This window comes from Nothobranchius furzeri, chromosome 5 (genome assembly GCF_043380555.1).
Source record: "Nothobranchius furzeri strain GRZ-AD chromosome 5, NfurGRZ-RIMD1, whole genome shotgun sequence".
In the NCBI taxonomy this organism is placed as follows: domain Eukaryota; kingdom Metazoa; phylum Chordata; class Actinopteri; order Cyprinodontiformes; family Nothobranchiidae; genus Nothobranchius; species Nothobranchius furzeri.
In genome coordinates this window covers 69,041,303-69,063,282 of record NC_091745.1, presented here as the reverse complement: position 1 = coordinate 69,063,282, position 21,980 = coordinate 69,041,303, and the positions used below count along the sequence as shown (strand labels likewise).

The following is a 21,980-nucleotide window of genomic DNA, read 5'->3' as shown; positions in this document are numbered from 1 at the left end:
GCACAACTTCCAGACTATAAAAGACACAGGACATCCATGTAAGGTTGGGTCCTCCCCCTCCTGGACTTCCCCCTCCCCTGTGATGGGACAGCAGAGGAGCCAAGGTCTACCCGAGGCCCCTGAACCCGAGTCAAGCACTGCTGCATGTTCCTGCCTTCTACCTGGCAGCATACATGTCAGGACCTGACACCCAAGGCCCCGCCCAGATCCCCCCACGGGGCTGGCCACCCCCACACCCCGAGCCCCCAGGCCCCCACCCAGACCCGCCCAGGGGCAATGCAGTCGCCGGGCAGTAACCCATAGCCACCGCCAAGACCTCCAAGGGGCCCCACTCACAACCGCCAACAGTCCACCCCCCGAGGCAACCCAAGCACCTCCAGAGGGGGGCAACGGCCCTCCAGTCCCAGACACCCCCAGTGAACCCACATCCAAGGAACGTCCAGCTTACATAGCTTATTTAAAAACACGTTTTATGAACAATGATAGATACAAATGAACTCTTAATGTTTGAGAACATGAATTAGGACGACCTTTTCTAATAACAAAACCGGTTCCACTTATGATTTCAGATGGAGGGAGTCCTCTTGAACATTTATTTAATCATCTTTTCTCTGCATGTAGAAGACGGGGATTAAAACGACATTATCCAACAACAGAACGCAGCAGACTGACATTCATTTAAGGTGTTAAGAATAAGTATAATAATTACACATTTATCGGCAAAAGGGTACTTTAGGATGCAGATTGTCTCCAGTGTGTCATAAGTGACAGGGTGTTCAACCCTTATTCTTTCATGTTTACCCAAAATGCCAAATTCAATCTAATACTAAGTATCTAAAAACAATCTAATCAATGCAGATAAACAGTACAAAATGTATTTGTTTATAATCGGTGGTTTTGTTAAAAGACTGCAAAATAAAATAAAAAAATAGAAATGCATGTATGTTATTTTATTTATCACCTGTACAGATGAAGTCCTATTTTATGGATTCAACCCTCTTTTTGAACACTGAAACTTGTTCATAAGAATCCCTTTGTTAGAAACAAGCTTGGAGTCACATTTGATTTAAATGTGAGAATAAATGCATTTATTTTTAAATGGTTTATGAATAATCACGGGAACCAGATTTGCTCACTGGGTTCTTTGACCTCAGAGAAGGGCTGGAAACTGGGATTTATGGCTCGTTTTAATCCCAACAATTAAGGATTATCAACACTTTTCCCACTTTCACATTAGCAGACATCATGTAGTATACAGTGTGTTGCAAAGCAAAGTATTCCTGTTTCCTCGTGCAAAATGAAGGGAGTTCATGTTTCAGGTCAGTTCAGAGCACAGGTGAGCAGCAGGTTAATTATAAGATGAAGGTGTTGAGACCTTGTAATTTACCTGCTTCATCAGATCCGAACTTCAGGGCAACTGTAACAAGATTCCTAACGACTTCAAATTAAAAAAGATCAAAGTTGAAAAAACAAGACTTTATGTTTCATGCTGTTCTTTTAAAAACTTTTTTAAAGAAAAATACGTGCGGGCCCTTTAAGAGAACAGGTGTGTCGTCGGCAGGTGATCAGACCGGAAGTAATCTCTTCCTTAATCGAATGCAGAGGATGCTGGGATTCGTTTCGTCTTAAAATCATCATGAGGGAAGGAGGGAAAGTCTTCGGTAAGATTTAATTAATAATCTTTAAGTTTCTGATCATTTTTAAAGAGAGAGAGTTCATTATCAATGTTTAAACGAGTAAACAAAAACACAGAAACGATTTAGCTAATAAACGAACTGCTAAAACGCGTCGAACTCAGATTTTTCTGTAAAATATTATGTAAATAAAATCTCGTGTTTTTCTGCAGACTGGCCTGATTAACGATATGAAACTACCTGAGCTCTTCATCAGTCTGTCCCTGGCAGGTAAAGCCTTTTGGACACTTTCCGCGCTTCTTCCGGTGGTATCTCTTTATAGTAGTTAATTATTACGTGCGAAGAGAGTCGGTAAAGTCTTAAAAAAGAAGTAGAAACCAAAGGAGGGAGGGACAGCTGAAATATTCCAGGAACTTCAACAAAACAAACCAGCGCGGCTGCATTCTGCTGCGAAGGGATGCCTTCATGGCGGCTCTGAAATCCCAATGTCAACACACGACTAGAAAAAAAAACCAACAACTGGGAATTATTGTTTCTTTAAACGATAGACCAACTAGAACACTGTAGTTATGACTGAAGTCGTGAAAGTTACTCGTATTGGGGGAAAAAAGTACTTTTAAAAGTTATTTAGTCCTAAAAATAGATTTAAGTAGTCATCATAATGGATTACTAGCTGTAAAGATGGCTGATTGAGTCCCAGACATAAATATTCCCTAGCAATTTATAGATGATAAAAAAAAACATAAAATAAAACAATGAATCTTGAGGGGAAAAAAGAAACCCAAGTTAGATGCTTTTTTTTCAATAAGTTAGCAGCACAAATGATCAGTGTTTACAGCCAAGCGAGCCTGAACATTGTGGCTGTCTGACAGAAACAAACTAAAAAGATTTTTCAAATAAGAAAAAATAAATAAATGAAACATGACTTGCATGTGTAAGTTGATTCTCTCACACACGGGATGGGGAAAATAGTGTTGAATTCTGTTGAAATTGTTATGATGCATAAAAGGTTCATCTGCACTTTTATTTTCACCAAAACTCCAAAATGTCATTATTCTTTCTTAATAGAAAGATAAAGCTTCATTTGTACTTGTGCAATAAAAAAACAACAAACAATAATCAGGGTAAAACAACAGAAAACAGGTGTAGTATACAGTGTGTTGCAAAGTAAAGTATTCTGGAGAAAAGAGCCACAGCAGGCCTCGGTAAACAATATTTCTGTTTTGATAAATGCAACCCTGAAACAAGTATGGAAGACTACTCCTGCCACTCTGATATAAAATATCTCACAATTATGACTTGGCTATCTCATCATAATGACATACAAATTCATAATTATGAGATAGTATCTCATTACTATGATTATGAGATACTAAGTCATGAGTTTGACATATTTTTTTAATCAAAGTGGCAAGAAAGGGCTTCCATAAGCATGTCTAGTTGCCACTTTCATTTGCTTGTTTTTGTTTACATTTAGTACAAAATCTTTAGATATATGAGGAAACAACAAAACAGAAAGCAACATTTAGGGTTTAAACATTTTTGCAAAACCAAAAAAAATTAATCATAAAAAATAAAACACTTCTAGAATCATCTGGACCAAATGGTTATCAGGAGGCAGAGTAATAAAAACGTTGCAGGTTTTGTTTTCTAGGATTTTAACAAAAATACAAATTATTTGCATACTTGTAAAAAGGATCGAACAAAGGTCACGTCGGAGTATTTGAGCTGCTGCAGTGAGACGATCCCAGAAAATGAGCTCCAAAAATGTAAATTATATTTTCATTTGTTTATTAACTGAGGAGCTGTAGTTCGTGCATGAAATATATTAATTGAAGTAATATTTAGTGACACTTTCAAATGATTAAATACACATTTTGCTGCTGCAGTATAATTACACAAGAGTGATTCAGTCTGAAATGTTCATGGACACATTTTTGCTTTTTCATTGCTGAATGTCAGCAGCAGCTCTCTGATGTGGTTTGGAGGAATAATTGGTGATAAATACATCATTGAACACAAGAACAGAGTTCAGTTAGGTTCAAATGAAAGAAAAGGGATACCGTAAATCCTCTAATACAGGCCGGTATTCAATTAAAGGCCGGGTCTCCAATTCTGACCGGTGTCTGAGTCAGCGGAGGTAAATAATGGCCGGTCTCTTATTGTGGCCGGATGGCATGTGGTAACAAGCAAGTACGAACGCCCCAGCGACAGGGTTATAGTCCCCAAATCAACCAGCAGGAGGCAGTAGAGGTTCACGCAGACCTTTTTTAGGCCTTTTCTTCAACGCTTTGTGACGCTACAGACACGATCCTCTATCACGCTCCTACCACACAGAGTCACGGTGTCAGTTAACCATGCTAATTCAACCCGCTCCACAGAACACACATCACCTTCCCTGTGGCTTACATAACACTCACACAACACGCAAATCAGCACATAGGAACTAGCAGAACGATAGGAAACACATATAACACAATACCCAGAATGCACCTGGCTTACAACCCCAGCCAGGTCATTACACTATCAAGTTCAAAGAGAACGTGCTGATTATGCTGCAGAACACTCTGGAGAGCAGCAGTAGGGGGTGTATGAACTACAGCAATCCCTCGTTTATCGCGGTAGAAGCGTTCCAGACCTGGCCGCGATAGATGAAAATCCGCGAAGTAGGGACTCCCAGCATGCCCCTCGCGGGGATTCCCTTCACGTCGCACCTACGTCACAAACCGCGGCTATAAACGGAAGTCGCCTTTCCAGCTCACCACTCAGTCATCGTTTCTTCAGATTCACGATCAGAGTTTCCAACTTACCGATCAATCCAATGAACTATCAGCTCATAGTAAGTTATCTTACTTACTTCTGGAAAGCCCGGCATTTCCGTGTCACTTCGTTGACGCTCGAACGCTCGGGGGTTTCCTAGAGCAGCCGGCGTTTCACCGACGCTATCACTTCCGCGTCTGTGAAACCACGCTCCCTATTGAATTATCGTATGATCAGATTCTCTTTTTGGGGGTAAAACTCAAGTGCCAGACCGTAGGTACTGACACGCGATCGTTCATGTCGGTTCATTTCCTTTAATGTTTTCTGTCTTTTATTTGCGCCTGATGTGTATCGCTGCTGTGGAGCGGGGCGCATCAACTTGTCCTCCGACGCACAGATCACAGCAGGGAGCGCTCAGCTGTTTTCACGGTCGGTAGATCTGCCTCCTGAGCACGGCCACAGGAACAATCAGGTGTCGCCACCTCAAAAACTAATTTAACACGCGATCGTTCATGTCAGTTCATTTCCTTTAATGTTTTCTGTCTTTTATTTGCGCCTGATGTGTTTCGCTGCATGCTGTGGAGCGGGGCGCTGCGCGCATCACCTTGTCCTCCGACGCACTGATCACTGATACAGCCGGCAAACAGCAAGCTCCGCAGTTTTTGCGGTCGGTAGATCTTTTAGAACTGCAGTTCAAAGGTAACTCATGAGGTGAATATATATATGAACCCAGGTAGCAGTTTTTCTTTAGGATTGAGAGGAGATGCAGGAAGATAATAAACAGACAGGACAGAAAAATAGTCAAATAAAAACAAGTTAGTTTTTGTACCTGCTGGTTGCAACAAACAGACACCATTGAAGGTCATCAGAAGTGAGGAACAGAAAATGAAATAATTATTTTAATGTTTAGAGCAGCAGGAACTCCGAGAGGCTGCAGGCGCATCAGTGAGTTTGCGGCAGCTGCGCAGGGGGAGGGGGGAGAGGGCTGAAGCAGGAACTACCGTTGTTAAAAGAAATGTGTTTAACTTTGAAAATGTGGGCGCAATTTTAATTGTCAAAAACTCCAGCGAACCATTAGTTCATTTTGCTCAAATAGAAATAGAGGCCTGCCTCTAATACTGGCCCTCCTTCCAATAAAGGCCTGGAGCTTGATGAGCTTGAGTCAAATACAGGCCCGGGCCTGTATTAGAGGATTTACGGTAATTCAAAATTTATTTTCTCTTAATAAACCAACTGAATGTTAAAAATCCTCAATATAAACTAATATTTTCATGCAAGCCTTTTCCATCCACTCAGTCCATTTAATTTGTAATTAGTTTTATAACACGTGGTAGATTTAAGTTATTTATGCAGATGTTGCTCTTGAACACCTCAAGTACAACGAAACAGACCCCCCCCCCCCCCCACACACACACACACACAAAAAACAGCAGATGAAAGCATACGTGTCTGGCTGTGTCATTTATGGGTGATTCTCACTTCTGACTAATTTCTCTATCAAGAGGCCAAAATCCTGACAGAATTATTCATGGAAAGCTGAATTTGTCTAACACTGCTGTTTTTCTTGTCTCCCGTGAAGTCTTTGCAGCGGTAGTCCAACTAGAGGGGTCAGAAAAATACCTACTTTCTTCTTTGTTTTTATTATAGACAAAAGACTTGCAGCTGATGCATTCACAGGTTTGAGTGTTTACATTCAAGCTTTCTTTACAACACAAATGTGCAAAAATAAAAATTTTCTTTATAACAGAAATGTGCAAAAATGAAATCTTTCTTTACAATAGAAATGTGCAAAAATTAAAGAAGCACCAATTCTGCACTTGAAAGCCGATTTCTGATTTTTGAACAGTTCTGAGCTGCCGATACCCATTTATCTAAAATTAAAGGAGCTGCTGTTATGTTGAAGTCAAGAATGGTAAACAGGTTGAATTTATATAGTGCCTTGTAGGGTTCTACAAGACACTATATACATACTAGATTTAGTGTCTAGAAGAAAGCAGAGTACATATCGGCTAGTAGAAGCTAACGTTAGCATTAGTGACTCCACCACACAGCAGAGCTCCTTCAGGATGGTGTTAATTGTGGATATAGAACATCAACGTTGCAGAGCAAACTCAGTCAGTGGTAGAGGCGATGCTGTTAGCCAGTCAGAGGTGAGATGTCCTAATATCAGGTAATAAGACTTAATTTTCTGCTGCGTTCTGCTCACCTCAGCTGTAGCTCACTTGTAGTTCCTGAAACGGGCGCACCAGAGCTTTCTTTTCTGCAGGGGTTGACTCGTAAAGCATTCATCCTAGAGACCACTGCAAATGCAATAAAAGAAATTAGTGAACTTGGTCTTTTAATAATGGTGTTTGTATGTGAAATGGTAAAAATAAATGCTAATGATTATAAAATATTGAAAAGTACTTTGAAAATGTGAAACTACTCAATGACACCTCAGCAGCAAGTTGAAATAGTTTTTTTTTTACATTAATCTTTCTTACAAAAGTAACTTGTGTGTTTTTATTGGATGTACGTTTTTAAATGATTAACTTTTAGAATCCACTTCAAGATGGCCGATCTTTTACAGATGTTGAGCTTAAATTCTACGTGGTAGTAGCTGAGGGTCAGCCCTACAGCATACAGAGGAGTCTGATTGCCTAATGGCTTGCAGTATTTATTATACATGATTGTACATGACCTTATTTTAAATATTAGACTAAAATCGTGGTGATTTTAGCCTAAAAGTCTGACATGGAAGATGACTGGTGTTATGAACCAAAGGAAAGATGCATCTTTAATTATTTAGTTGTTCCACCAAAGGGGTAAAAAATTCACACAACTGTGATTTCTTATCAGCTTTGTTGCAAACTCTTTTGCACATTTAAACTACAAAATCTTCTCTTTTGTCTTCAGCTCTTCTCTCTGCCAGCGTTCTGGCTCAGAACCTCGTGCCGATCCAGATCCAGCCAGACCCCGCGCAGATCCAGACTGGCACCAATATTGTGCTAACAGTGGCAACCACGTCTAACGTCCTGTCCATCACATGGATGTACCAAGGAAGCACTGCGTTGGCCGTGTGGACTAGTGCGGGCCCGGTGGTCAACCCTGTGGCCCAGTTTCAGGGCCGGGTCTCCGTCACTGCCACCCAGCTCCAGATCGGGAGTGCTCAGCTTCAAGATGCGGGGAACTACACGGTGGTGGTTGTCCCCAGCGCCGCCACCGGCATGACCTCAAACTCCAAGAGCGTACAGCTGAGTGTGTTCAGTAAGTGATAAAGACGTGCACCTGAGCAGAGGTTGTTAAGGAGAAACATGACAAAGTACAGAGGAAGGGATTCGGGGAGTACGAGAATTAATCTGGGAGGTATAATGAAAGTAGTGACCCGTAGAAATTGAGGTAAGATTAATGGAAAAGGAGGGAAAGAAGCAAGTAGCTGAGGGCTTTATGCCAATTAAAACTCATTTGATATGCACCACTCATGCTCTTAGATGTTTGATATCCTCTAAATGTGGCGCTGCATGTGGAGACGGTGGACACTGTATTTGCATTCATTTATATTCAGCACTATATTGGAGCCTGAACAGCTGAGTGTCTGTATATTTTCAGTGTTCGGCCCACACGGGAGGGATGACGCACGGCCACTCTTATCCATCTCATCCTTATTGGGAAAAAACAAGGTGACAAACTGTTGGGAAGCCGGTCTGCTTCTACCAAAAGGTCACATCATCCAAACGCACGAGTGCTGGTTTTCTTTCTGAGCAGCCTGGTGCTTGAGCGTGATGCAAAATCTCCAGATTTACTCACTAGTTGGTCTTAAAATCAGAGGCTGCTGAAGCCTAAAAATGCGAGACGCTGCTGCTGAGTCACAGGCAGGCCGATGGGTTGCAGAAAAAAGAAAATTCAAGTAATTAGATTTATTTAGTCGCTGCTGTAGCGTTTTCGTTTGTTTGCTGCTCTCATACTCTCAGCTCCCTCCTCCATCCATACGCCCCCTCTTCTCCCCGTCCAATTATTTAACTTGGGCAGCTTGCCAAAAGGCATCTCGGCTACCACTCGCACCGTCTGCCCTCTTATTCACCATCTGTGCTTCTATCTGAACGCTGTCCCTTCTCGGCTCTCTTGCTTTGATTACAACAAATTATCCCCAACAGAGACATCAAACTGCTCTCCATTGTTCTGTCGCTTCGAACTTCTGAAGTGTGCTCTCGCTTGTATACGCTCTGTGTCCACAGCTATGTGAGAGACATTCTCTGAGTGATTCTGTCCTTTATTTTGTTTTTTTGTCTTTGTAGATGCTGTGGTCGGGGTGAGCCTGTCCGTTACAGCCGTGGCAATGGAGGGGAAAAATGTGTCCCTGAACTGCACATGGACTGCTGGGACAAACGTGGCTGTCCAGTGGAGCAAAGATGGCGTAACCCTCTCCGCCACCTCCAGGATCACCATCTCGGGTGGTTCTGTGGTCATCAGCCCGTCCGTACGAGGTGACACCGGGGACTACACGTGCACCGCCAGCAACCCCGTCAGCGCTCAGACGGCTACAAAACCCCTCACCGTCTACTGTGAGTTTACACTGACCAAGACAAGACGGGTAGATAATCTGCTGTAACCACAACAAATGCCAGTGGCTTATCTCCCTATCCACATTGCACAGCACACTGTGAGCAGAATTGCACTCTCCTTGCACAAGCCGTCCCCTCATAAGCCTGCAGTGCTGCTGCTGGCTTTGGCTTGATCACACCATTAATTCTGATATGACATTTTCACAGTAGTGTCTAGTGTTACACCATTTACCTACTGCTACAGCTTCCATTTTACATCCAAAAAGAGGTTCCTTTAACCAAATGAAAGTAAGATTTGGTAAAATAAGCCAAATTAAAATTGAAGATCTATTTTCTGAGGCTCAAAAATAAGCGAGAGGCTCTCGTTGCAGAGTAAATGAGTTAAGTCACCATCCCAGAGCCTGTTGCAGTCTGATTATAGCTTGTAAAACTTGAAGTACAGCTTACAATTATTTTCACTGGCAATCCATCTAGTGCTTTTTTTTTTTTTTTGCTCTTTCTTTGCAGTCTGGAATAAATCAAAAAATGATGAAAAATGGCATTTACCAGTTTGGCGACATCTTAAAATTGCATGTTTTTTTTTCTGACCATCACTAATTTAGAGATCACATTTTGTCCAAAAATGTCTTTTATTATCTAGGCACCAATTAGTAGGTTAATTGCATAAATCTGTTTATTGGAAATGTGTAGCTATAAATAAATCTGTAAATAAGATGCTTGATATTTGAAATTTTAAAGTTGTTATACTGATTCTGCAAATGAGCTAGGTTTTGAACGCAAACACCGTCACGGAACACTCACCCCTTCCCTCGGGAAGCTTCCATGGATCCGCGTTCACCGGAACCGGAAACTCACATTGTCAGAGGATACGGGGGAGAGCTAACTTCTCAGTGGCCTATGAGTGCCTACACTGAGGCCGGGAGATTGTGGGTTTCAATCCACAGTTGGGTCATACAAAGACTGTAAAAATGGTAAGTGTCTTGCCCAAGGACCCAGCGACAGCGACAGACTGAGCGGGGCTCGAACCTGCAACCTCTCCACATTTGTGGTCCGAAACATGGTTCGGTTAAACTAACTACCAGATGTTCCAATAGTTGGTTGTGGTCTGAAACGTGATGTTGGCCGAGGTTTTTAAGATAAATTTTAGAGAACCACTTTATTTTTTTTGTTAGTATTTTTAATCTCCACATATTTATAGCTAAACTGTTAGAACGTTAAGAGGCATGAAAACTGCTTTTAAGCTAATTTGTTGTCCAATGTTGTTATAGCAGCTTTAAAGACCAAGTTAACTGATAAATCATTTTTACTGTAGCTTCTGATAGAAATTAACGGTAAAATGCTAGGGTTGAAAAATCCTGACGGATCTACGTCCCACTGTCCCTTAACATTCATGGACTCGCTCATCTTGACTCATGACAGGGATGGCTGTTGTTGGTTTAGTGTCCAGGAAACTGCTGATAACATCTCCGCTAGTAGAAGCTAACCATTAGCATTAGCAACTCCATAACATGACAGAACTTCTTCAGGCTTGTGATTCTTTTTTTTTTTTTGTGGAGATAAAAAAATCTAAATCCTTCGTGTTGTGGAGTTGCTAATGCTAACAATTAGCTTCTGCTAGCAAAGACGTTCTCTGCCGTTTCCTGGACGCTAAACCAACAACAGCCCTCCCCGTTGCAAGTAAAGATAAAATATGTGCAAACTTGATCTTTAAAACATTTGATTTCACGGGAAATTCTATATTTCTGTCACTTTATCAGGAGTAAAAAAAAACTCAAATGCCTTATTGACACAAGTGTTCACCCCCTTAACTAATTACACAGTTGAAGCTCTGTTTGGGGCATGATGGCAGTCTGAAGTCTGTTTTTGGAATCAAACAACACACCTGGCACATTTTTCCTCTTTGGAAGTTTTCTCTATTCTTCTTGGCAGAAGAGCTTAAACGTCATCAGTTTGGATGGAGTGCATCCTTTTTGAGCCACTTGCATGTCTCATGAGAGCCCCTGCTGGGTTCAGATCCAAACTCAGGCTGGAGGAATGCTTCAGGTTGTTTTTTTCCCCTGTTGAAATGTAAATTATCACCCCATATGACACCTTAATCTCCCTAGAAAAATGAGAAATATTTAATTTTTTCCTCCGGATTGCTCAATATTTTTCATCATATTTTATGTGTTCTGACTAGTCCCCCTGCTCCATCAGAGACAACATCTCCTGCTGTCTCAATGTTTGACTTTAGAGATTGTTTTTGTTTGCTGAGGGTTTTGGTTCTTCTGTAAAGGCCTGATGGCTAAAGATTTGCACAGATGGTTGCCCTTATGAGGTGCTCTCCCATCCTGAAAAGAAATTTGGATCTCTTTTATAGGGAATGTAGTTTTGTTTATTGCTTGTCTTTAAATAAAATGTGTCCCCAGTAACTTTGTTTGACTGAGCAGCCGGATCTCACGTCTCTTGATGTCTTTCTTTATTATAGCTTAAGCACTGGTTGGCTCCTTTTGGGTTGACTGCTGACAGAAATGGGATGACAGTGATGTGACAAAGACTTTAAACACCTGGTTTTTCTTTGTGATTGTGGAGAACAGCTTGCAGATTGATGAGAAAAATGTCTTTCTACACGGGTTAAAGAATATTCGCTAACTTTCTGAATGCACTCTTAATTCAATCACCAGACAGTTTCATGCAACATAACTCTGCTTTATGCTTTCATCTGTACACTCCTTTTCAAGCCACAGAACAGGACTTTAAAGAGGACATATGTAAAACTCACCTTTGCGTCCTTTTATGCTGCCATGTGGGTCTCTACTGTCTCTGTAAACACTCATGTAGAGAATTAAACTACACACTGGAATCAACTCTGTTGGCATTCAGTTGGAGATTCCGAAAAATGACCAAGCATATTAATCTGTGACGCTTATATTATACATAAATATCCCGGATACTTATGTATGATCTAAGTTCATACACCAACCTGTTTGGTCTAATTTTAATCCAAAGATTAATGTTTAATTTAAATAGTTTAATTTATAGCAAGTTATTTTGAATCGGAAGCTAGGATCTTTGCTTGTCATTAACCAGAAATGTTATACCTTTTCTGTGTTTCGTTTCAATAATGAGGCAAGTTTAAAAATGAAGAAATTTATTACTAACGATTTTAAACTTAAAGATTTGAAATGACAATTATAAACGACAAATCATGGACGACAATTTTATGACAATTTTTAACAGCTTTGATATTAAACTTGTTTTAAAAGCAAACCTGTGGCTGGATGGAAGCTAAATGAAAATATGTTTGAATGCGTGAATGGAATTATTAGGTTTCTTTCAGAGAGTTGGAAGCGTTCTGGATGGAAATGATGTTTTGCGGCTAACCGAGTCTTTTACTTAGAGTAAACAGCATCCAACGCATTCCCGTGTTCTACCTCACCCAAACAGGGATCCTCTTGCGGATCCGGAGGTCAGGAGGATGTTGTTCATCCAAGATGACACTCGGTCCGGCAGGGGAGACGCGAGTGTCCGATCATCTGGTCCAGAGATGTCGCCGGGTACACAGGTGTCGAGCGTTTGCGGATGGACGTTCTCGTCTTAACTTAACTCAGAAATCAATGACTCTGGGTAGAGTCTTCGTTAGCTGGTTACAGTTACGTTTATTCTTAGCTATTCTGGTCGGCGTGACTGGAACAGCAGGTGGAGGTTTAGGGACGGCCTTTCCCTTCCTCCGTGGTGTTGGTTCAAGAACTCTTGAAGCTGGTGATGGTTGGTTTCACCAAGCTCTCAGGACACTCCCACTCTCTCCCCAAGAAAGCTTTGATCATGTGTCAAAAACGTGTGTTGCAGTTATCGTTTATCTGGACTCTGTGTTAGATGGATAAGGTGTACTGACCTTCTTTGCTGAACACATCTTTTACTGTCATCAACCATAATCATAATTAATCATTAGTATCCCAAAGCATAATAATTTGCTTCATGTAATTAAAATACCATTATATTGAACCAAGTGATCATTTATGATTATATTAAACAGTAATAAAATCAATGAGTTTTATTAATTATTATCTAATTATTATCATAAGTGTCCTCCTCCTGGGATGGAACAGCAGCAGATATGGATATGATATTCTTCCAGACATCATGGCATCCTTGGTTAATCTGTGGATTTAAAAGTACTGTTTGACCCAGCTTGACCCAGCTGGGTAGACGTGCCCTTTGCCACAAATTCGAGGACCTTCGGTGACGCTACACTCAAAATGTAAAGAGAAATCAAGCCATCCATTTTTTGAAAGAGTTATGTTTAGGGATTATGTTCCTAAAACAAGCTGTTTCAGAAAATCCCTATTTGTGATGTCACAAATGAGGAAATTGGCATAGAACCACCTCTCACGGCAAGAGAAGAGCTGCTGCTGTGGTTCAAACCCCTCCTGGGTTTCAGAGCTGCATGAACGGGACATGGGTGGGTGTGGCCAACTCCAGCTTGTTTTCTTAAAGTGACGGAGCCCTGAAATGACTCATTCTGGAAGGTTCTGAAAATTTCTAGAATAAAACTGCTGTAATTGCTTTATGTGAGAGATTTAGAGTAAAAAAATAAACAAACTTGTTTTGCATCAATCATAGAATTCCACCCATCCATCCATTTTTTGGCCGCTTATCCGGGATCAGGTCACGGGGCAGTAGCCTAAGCTGGGAGGCCCAGACTTCCCTCTCCCCAGCCACTTGGGCAGCTCCTCCCAGGGTAATCCTAAGGCGTCGCCTGTCCAGCCAAGGAACATAGTCCCTCCAGCGTGTCCTGGGTCTTCCTTCAGGTTTTCTCCTGGTTGGACGTGCCCGGAAAACCTCACATCCAGAAGTTATCCTAACTAGATGCCCAAGCCGCCTCCACTGGGTGCTCTTTATGTGGAGGAGCAGCGAATCTACTCTGAGCCCCTCCCGGATGACCGAGCTTCTCGCCCTATCTCTACGGGAGAGCCCAGACATCCTGTGGAGAAAACTAATTTTGGCAGCTTGTATCTGCAATCTTTCTTTCGGTCACTACCCAAAGCTCGTGACCATAGGTGAGGGTTGGAACGTAGATCAGCCAGTAAATTGAGATAATTATTATATCATAAACATCAAGTTTACTTATATTTAAAACATTTGCAGTTGTAGTAAGGAATGCTTTGTAAGTTGTTCTCTAGGGGCAAAAGCTCAGTTGCTCCTTTTTGAGGACGTGTAATTAAGTTGGAGGACAAAGTAGCTTCAGATGGCAGAATTTGAAGTCTCACTTACTGATATTTGGAACTCTTGCCTCTGATTGGCTAACAGCCACATGACTCTTAACATTGACTCTGTTTGCTCTGAAACACTGATGTTTAATCTCCACAAATGACACAAGCCTGAAGGAGTTTTGTTGTGTGGTGGTCTTGCTAATGCTAACAGTTAGCTTCTGCTAGCCGAGACATTCTCTGATGGTTCCTGGATGCAAAACCAACATTCTTCCCAGTTATGAGCCAAAATGGATTAGTCCATCAATGTTAAGCGACAGTGTGACGTAGATCTGTCTACAGCTTTTCTTAAATTAGAAACGAATGCAGGAAACGAGGGTAAAAGATTTATTGCGGTTCAGCCTGAAAAAAAGTCACACGTCTCCTTTTAAAAAAAACCTTAAACTTTCTCTCAGATTTCAGAATTACAGTAGCATAATTTCTGCAACAACTGCTAATTTAATGTAGAAATTCAGGATCAAAATAAAAAAAGTGCATGCCTCTTTCATTAGCTGACTGAGTTCAAAGAGGGTTAACTGCAGTAATTAAGCCGATGATGAAACTAAAGCCCCAAACTTAGACAGTAATTTTCCGTTTAGAAGAATATAATTCTTCAATTAGAGCTGCTTTTTAAAAACTTGGACTCACTTGTGAATCACGTGTGTCTGTTACTGACACCAGATGGACCCGACACCCCTGCGATGAGCATCACCAGACCTAAACAGTGTGTAGGAGGAGGGGACGTGTTGGTGGGACAGACTTTGAGGATCTCCTGCACATCCGTGTCTCTACCTTCTGCCGTCTTTTCGTGGCGAGAGAACGGCCAGCCGGTCAGCGGGCAGCCAGACAGCGGTGCATTTAGCCTTCAGACCGTGTCGAAGAGCGACGCCGGCTGGTACACCTGCACGGCCAGCAACAGCATCACAGGAGGAACTTCGACGCAGTCGGCCAACGTGTCCGTCGTTGGTGAGTTATGGAGAATGCTCGCCTCTGTGACTGATCGTAATCACTGTTGGTTTTAAAATGTGCGGCTGGATCTGTCTTCTTGACGTGAGAGGGACAGGAAGTTTTTGTGGGGAAGATTAATCAGCTGAGATTGTGGTCAGTCATTCAGTGACCCACCTCTCACTTTACTTTGTATGTCACGTTCTCTCTACCCTTACTTTATCATTCTCTGTGTTTAGATTCCCTCCTTTATCTTTTAGTCTGCCTGGGCTCCAGAATCGTTATCTTTATCATTATCGTTGTTACGTTTCCACCTACATCACCGTTCTTTCTGTTCCAGATGTATGTTTTGATGGTGGAGAAGTTGCAGGAATCGTAATTGGCTCCTTCCTGGGTTTGCTGATCATTGTGCTCCTCATTGTGCTTCTTATCTGTCTTGTGCAAAGGAGGAAAGGTAAGCCCACCTGCGTGCTACATTCATTTCTGATTTTATCAATAAGATTTTCTTACAATAAAATATTTTCTTCTGCTCTGTTCTTACAGCACTGCAAAGGCGTAGAGATGCAGCGTTTGTTCAGAAGACGGATCCAAACCAAAGGCCTGTTGTAAGCCAATATAAAGTTTACACATGATTCAGTATTGATTTTGTCTTTATGTCATGACGGTGCTGAAGGGCTGTTCACAAATGAACCCAATCTTTCTTTTGCTCTCTCTTCCATGCCCTCATTTTTCACTTGCTCACATCAAGCCTCCAGATCCACAAACTAATAATGGAAGGGATTTGAACCAAGCTCTTCAACCGCCTCTCTATAACGCAAACGCACAAACACGCCGGCCTGACCACTTAATCACGACCCAACGTGAAAGCCGCGGCAACCCTCAGACTCTGGCTCTGAACGGACTGCAGAACTCTGACACAAACCGAAATAATGGCCATGCAAATAGGCTTCCGCACAATGCTGTACGGAATATTAATTCACACCCAGACAATGGCATCGACAACCCCGCTTTCACTCGCTCAGAGGATCAGAATGCAACACAGCAGCTACACCCTAACATCCTTATTCAGACAGGTGGCGGTGGTGGTCAGGGCTCCAACCGGGCCCCAGCGGTCCAAGTCAGCCTCAACCCAAGCAACAACGCCCCTGTTCCCACCATTAATGTTAACCTTAACTCATACCCCGCCAATGGCCAACAGGCTCTACAAGATCACTCTTTCCCTTCTGTCAATCAGGCCAACATTAATGCTTCATCGATGCAAAACAACCTCTTGAACACAAGACGTTCAAATCTCGCAATGCAAAGCAGCCAGTTTGATCTGGACGGTCCTTTAAGTCCAGATCGTCAGAACCGGCGTGCGCTTATCCCTACTGGATTTACACATTTCAACAGTTACAACAGTTCTCAGCAAAACGTAAACCCACAGATTCATCAGCAGGTGGCGGAGCCTCCCAGGAGGTCTGACAGGAGCTCAGGAGGACACAACGCAGCCTCGAGATCCATGTTGAGACAGATGCCTTGGGATACCCTCAGAGGAACACCTGCGTACCCGAGTGGGACCCCACAGGGAGCGCAGACGTCCCACGAAGATGACTATACAGATTACACCATCCATCCTCCCATCCGAGAAGGAAGAACAACAAACAGAGCTCCGCCTCAGAGCCAAACTGCTCCCCGGCGCACAACGCCCACAAGACGTGATCCACCATCGCAGAACAATGAGTCGTGGAGCCGATCAACTGACCGCCAACGACCAAATGCTGCTAGTGTTCCACAGCATGAGCGCTCCCACCACACACAGAGAAGTCCTCGCACACAAAGGGAAAGTGCTCAGCAAGAGATCACAGGCGGCCAGACTTCCTCCAGGCAGGAAACGACTCGCCGCAATAACCCCCAGGCACTGCCTCTCATGAGCCAGCAGGCCTCTGCAGGCCACTCTGCGGTGTCCCAGGGACCCGCAATCCCACAAGGACTCGGTGCAGCCCTGAGCACCGATACCAGAGCTTTGGCTGATCCTAATCACCTTCAGCAGGCACACATGGCTGCACCAGTCCAAACACTGCAAGGTCAGGGCACACACACACAGTCTGTCATGCCTGGTGCCAGCCAGCCGCGCCAAGGGGGCACCGCTCCAGCCCCAAAATTTTCCGCCCAGCCTAACCACAGTAACCTAACCCGGGCTGCACTTCAAGCCCACACTGAGACTGCTCAAGTTTTTCAGAATCGGAGACAACAGACTCAGGCGGCCCTGCTTCACCCCAGCACAATTCAGAACCCCCCTCCGCCTCCTCCTGTCATCCCTCTGGCGCAATTTCAAAACCTCCCTAAGGAGCGCTCCCATCACAAGTCCCCAAAGAGAGGTCCTCAACCTGTCATGCATCACATACCAGCAACTCGGCAACATCACAGGCCCAGTGCACCTCACCACACCACCATGGTGCCCACCCACCATCATCCCAGCGCGCACGGGCATGGCCACCCTGCCCACTTCGCCCACCCATCGCAGGTATGTGAGACGCAACACGATGTGTTAACATGACAAAAAAAGTGCATTGATGTTTGTGATTTCCCAGCAGGTGCAGTTACAGCTTCACTGTCAGGCAGTGTGCTGTTCTGTAAGCGCTGCTGCTTCTTGACTGTTGCGCTCACATTTTGAAGGATGCTTAAACACCTTTGAGTGAATATTGTTGCATTCTCTTTCCATTGACAGTTCTCTCATTGCTTTAAAAATACTTAGTCTTGAATATGTGTGACACTTGAGCAGTTTGTGTCAGGGGTTCTGCCTACTCTTCTGCATGACATGCTGCCAATGAAGGCCTTGTTGTGTCTTTGCAGCAACACGCCCACAGAGGAAGACCGAGATGATGACGGATGACAGCGGACGACACTCTACAACCGTCCCGCGTGCACCGTCACCAACAAAAAGCTGACAGACGCAATCCGATATTCCACCAAGCAAGACTGACTGCACAGAGTTCTGCTCTCAAAAAGGCTGTCAGACACTGGTGTGTCACTCCTGACATCTATTTCTCCAGGAGAAATGTTTCCCATGGGGATAATCAAATTCACAGTTTGGGAATACTCCCAAAAAAAAAAAAAAAAGAAAAAAGAAACGACCCTAAAAGTTATCATCAATATCCTCTCCCAGAACACACACATCCCACTCGTGTTGTACCATGTTGACTCCTCACACTCTAGTCATATATCAAAATGTGCCCAAAGCTCCACAGTAGAAAAGTTCAGTGATCAATGGCTGCTGGACAAGCTTATCTCCTATCATCCATTCATCAGCAGAGCTAAACGACTCTGGTGATGAATTGCACGTAAAGTACCTGCATGAATATGTGTGAGCACCTGAGCCGGCAGTGACAGACGGTAAATGGAAAGGAAACGAGATGGACTCGACTGATGCGAGTGGTGACAGTTGTGGGAGAACAAATTAGCAGTAGGGGTGGTCCTGACTCGCACGGAGCTGTTTATTTTCTGCTTTCTGTTGGCGGATGCCTCTTCTGACACCTCTCAATTAAGAGGATTTGCCTCACTGGTGCTCGGGAATGACGCTCTTCTCGCTATGAGGGGGATCCCACGAACGGATGGGTGCTTATTAATTAATGCTTTTATGTGACTTAAATTACTTGGAAAATACTCGGGCATGAACGAGGTCAAGACAAAGACGGGAACATCTGTTTTCTGCTGAAAAAGTACCTTTTTTTTTTCTTCTGGAAGAGAATTGTAATTTTTACAGATGTATTTATTCATTTATAAAGGGACACATTTGTGATTTTTATACAGGTGAAAGTCCAAAAATTAGAATATGGTGCTAAAATCCACTTATTTCAGTAATTCAATTTAGACTGAGAGACAATCTAAAGGCTCAGGATTCCTTTGCAGGTGTTCTGGATTCATTAGCTGAGTGTAACGCCCGGAACTCATCAGACGGGGAAGCACGATGATGCGCCGTGGAACGACGAGCGTTTCTATTCAGCGCCCATTTTAACCTACAGTCGGTCTCATCAGCTGCGAAGCGCCACGAAGGCTTGCGGTGTGCAGCAATCGTTTCAGCGTGTGCTCTAATTTTCTCGCAAGGCGTGAGTGAGCCACGTAAATTATGGCAGGAAGTCAAACCCAAACAGAAGAGGCAGGCCACTAAATTTATCAAAATAAAGACATTTTTCCAAATAAAACACTGCGATTGATGAATGGGATCATTTTTGTATCTAAACAGTATAGAGAGCAGCGCACAAATTTCATGAGCAATCTGCTTTGCGACGCTTTGCAGCTGATGTGATCCCGGCGTAACACTTGATTCTAACACAATATTCCAATTGTCTGAGATTTTTAATCGGGGTTTTCATACGTAGTAACCGAGTCTTTCTACCGTATACTTAAGTGACGCAGAATTCTGCAAAACACGGTACGCAAAAAATAGCTGCCGTCGTTGTGGACGGGTGTGTTTCCACCGGCGTCCCAGAAGCATATGGATGTGTTGTTTCTCGCTACGCTTCCAGACCGCACCATGCAGCTCAGATTGGGCCAGGTAGGATGCCAAATGCAAAGCAGCGTGAAACATCTGGAAACTTTCAAAATGAAAGTTGTGCAAATTCCCAGTTGCAACTAATAAAAGATTGCACAATTCCTGTGAATCCTTTGTAGCCGAGGTAAACCGAACAAATAACAAACCAGAGACATTTTATGCTGCGTGCCTCCATTGTTCTCCTTGCGTATTGTGTGAACTGCTCGTGGTCCACAGTTCTCCTGGTGACTTTGGGACTTAAAGGAACCAGCTCCGTAGAACGAATTCGCTGCCATCTCGAGTCGAACTCTCCTGATGGGAAAGGAGCTCTCAGATATTACGTGTCATTACCCTAACCCTTATGCATCTAGTGGAAAAGCAGAGTTAGCCATAATCATCAAAATTATACCAAGTAAAGTCTTGAAATATCTCACTTTGCATGTAACGAGTCTGTCTCATCTATTAGTTTCACCTTTTAAGTGGAGTTTGTGAAGTAGGTGGAGTCTTGCACCATATTCAGATTATTTTTGTACCAAGTAACGGTGATTTCTATGATGGAGTTGGCATTATTCTATATTTCTCTTGTTTTGTCAACAAACTGACATAAAACTTTAGGAACACAGTTCATATAAATACATGTATATAAATCCTGATGTCAATATTCCTGGGTGCCAAACGTTTATCAATCATGGTTTAAAAACTGCACTTGAAAAATTGTAATTAATGGAACAAATGTTTAAAACATTTAGAAAAAATTTCAAGAAAATTCAAACTTTCTTTTCTTCGCTCGAAGCCTTTCTGTGGATTAGTCAAAGCAAACGTATAGCGGGGGATCAGTTCAAATTAAACAAATCCATAAAATAAGAATTTCTCAGCATTGTGAGACATTTCCTTGTTTTCTTTAAACATTTTTTAAATGTATAATATGTATAAAATGTAATCAAAGGTGGTATAACTAACTGGCTCTTTCCACCTGCAGATCCTCCACCAGAGGGCAGTAGAGATGTATAATACTGGATATGGCAGGTTTCCAATAAAGGTACTAATCCTCATACTCCATACTTTAAGGCCTGAAGCAGTTTGATGTGAATTTGCGATAGTAATTTACAAACAAGTAATGAAATGCATCTACTTTTACTTGTTTGCTTTGAGAAAACAAAAGAAAACACAGATGAATCTATCTGTAAACATCAAACTTTGGTATCTTCAACTGAAACCCAAATGTGAAACACATCTGGAGTGTCCAGTCAAACATCTGCAGCTGAATTACTGTTTTACAGTCGCAGAACTCTTCTGTGTGGAACATAAAGCTAATACCCAGCTCATCGAGATGTGAAATGCTCGAAGCACCGTGTTGATCTCTGCTCCTTGTGGGGGAGGTTTAATTGTTTTTGATGTTACATTTGATCAGTCATAAAGATTTTTGTCTCGTCTAGACTATTCACATGAGAATACCGACGTTATTTTTGCCGTTTTCAAAAGAAGCTCAAACATCTAAACATGATTTTTATTTTCAGTGCAGAAAATAAACCTTCCTCAAGCATGCAGACAACAATCCACAAAAACCAGCCATTTATTCCGACGCGTCTCTGCATCACAAAGCAGCTTGCAGCCTGAACGTATCTCAGCTCTCTGTGTCTGTAGCGATAATTATTCATGCAGCTTGTGAACGCCGAGTGTTGTTGTTCAGATAAACCTGCTTGTTTGGCTTGTTGCGGCGGTACGGCGCGAGCGTTAGAATCACAGCTCCATCCGTCTCACAGTCCCAACCCTTACGTCACCTCTCGTGAAACCTCCTCCTGCTCACTCTTGGAGACACTTCACGGTGTCCTAGCGCCGTAATGAGTGAAGATGGAGTGTATTTCAGCACCTGTACCAGAATAGCTCACAGGGTTGCCTCCTGGTTCCAGATGAAAGCTGTGATTTATGAAAAGTTTGAAGCCGTTTTGCAAATGAAGTACTTTGGGTAATATTCTGCGCCTGCTGTCTTCAGAGTGAAGTGTGTTGTTTATGGCCTTAACAATTCAAATGAAATTGCGAGACATTTTGTTGTGCAAAAACACAACGCGGTAAAGCTCAAAAGCTGATGTTGCGACCTTCCCTGGGACAATTTGCATGCAAATCTGCTTGTGTTGCCTTAGTGCGCTGATTTACTGTGATTTACCGTGACACCCACAAGTAATTGTAAATGTTTAAGCATCTTGTTGGAGGCATAAATTAAAGGAAAACATAACTCAAGTGCTGTGTGTGCAAGAGGGGAATGCTTTGTATTGATGAATGCTGGTTCAGGTATTTGTCAAACTGCAAGCTTTCCCTACTTAAGGGTGCTTTGAGCCGGTGCTGATTTTACTCTGAAGAG

General features: G+C 42.7%; 1 protein-coding gene across 3 annotated transcripts; it reads left to right on the top strand.

Moving 5' to 3' along the window:
* The first annotated feature begins 1,574 nt into the window (after positions 1 to 1,574).
* Positions 1,575 to 20,488, top strand: si:dkeyp-97a10.3 (uncharacterized). 3 transcript variants are annotated; one of them, XM_015950031.3, is made up of 9 exons: positions 1,575 to 1,661; positions 1,847 to 1,904; positions 7,290 to 7,640; positions 8,669 to 8,935; positions 14,845 to 15,129; positions 15,449 to 15,562; positions 15,652 to 15,713; positions 15,857 to 17,614; positions 17,944 to 20,488. In XM_015950031.3, the coding sequence occupies exons 2-9, from the start codon at positions 1,865 to 1,867 to the stop codon at positions 17,971 to 17,973; spliced, it is 2,907 nt and encodes a 968-aa protein (XP_015805517.3). In that variant the 5' UTR covers positions 1,575 to 1,661; positions 1,847 to 1,864; the 3' UTR covers positions 17,974 to 20,488. The 3 variants fall into 3 exon arrangements, with proteins under 3 accessions (XP_015805517.3, XP_054596957.2, XP_015805518.3); XM_054740982.2 differs by lacking the exon at positions 1,847 to 1,904 and having other exon boundaries at positions 1,590 to 1,661; XM_015950032.3 differs by lacking the exons at positions 1,575 to 1,661; positions 1,847 to 1,904; positions 7,290 to 7,640 and adding an exon at positions 7,659 to 8,573.
* The last annotated feature ends 1,492 nt before the right edge of the window (positions 20,489 to 21,980 follow it).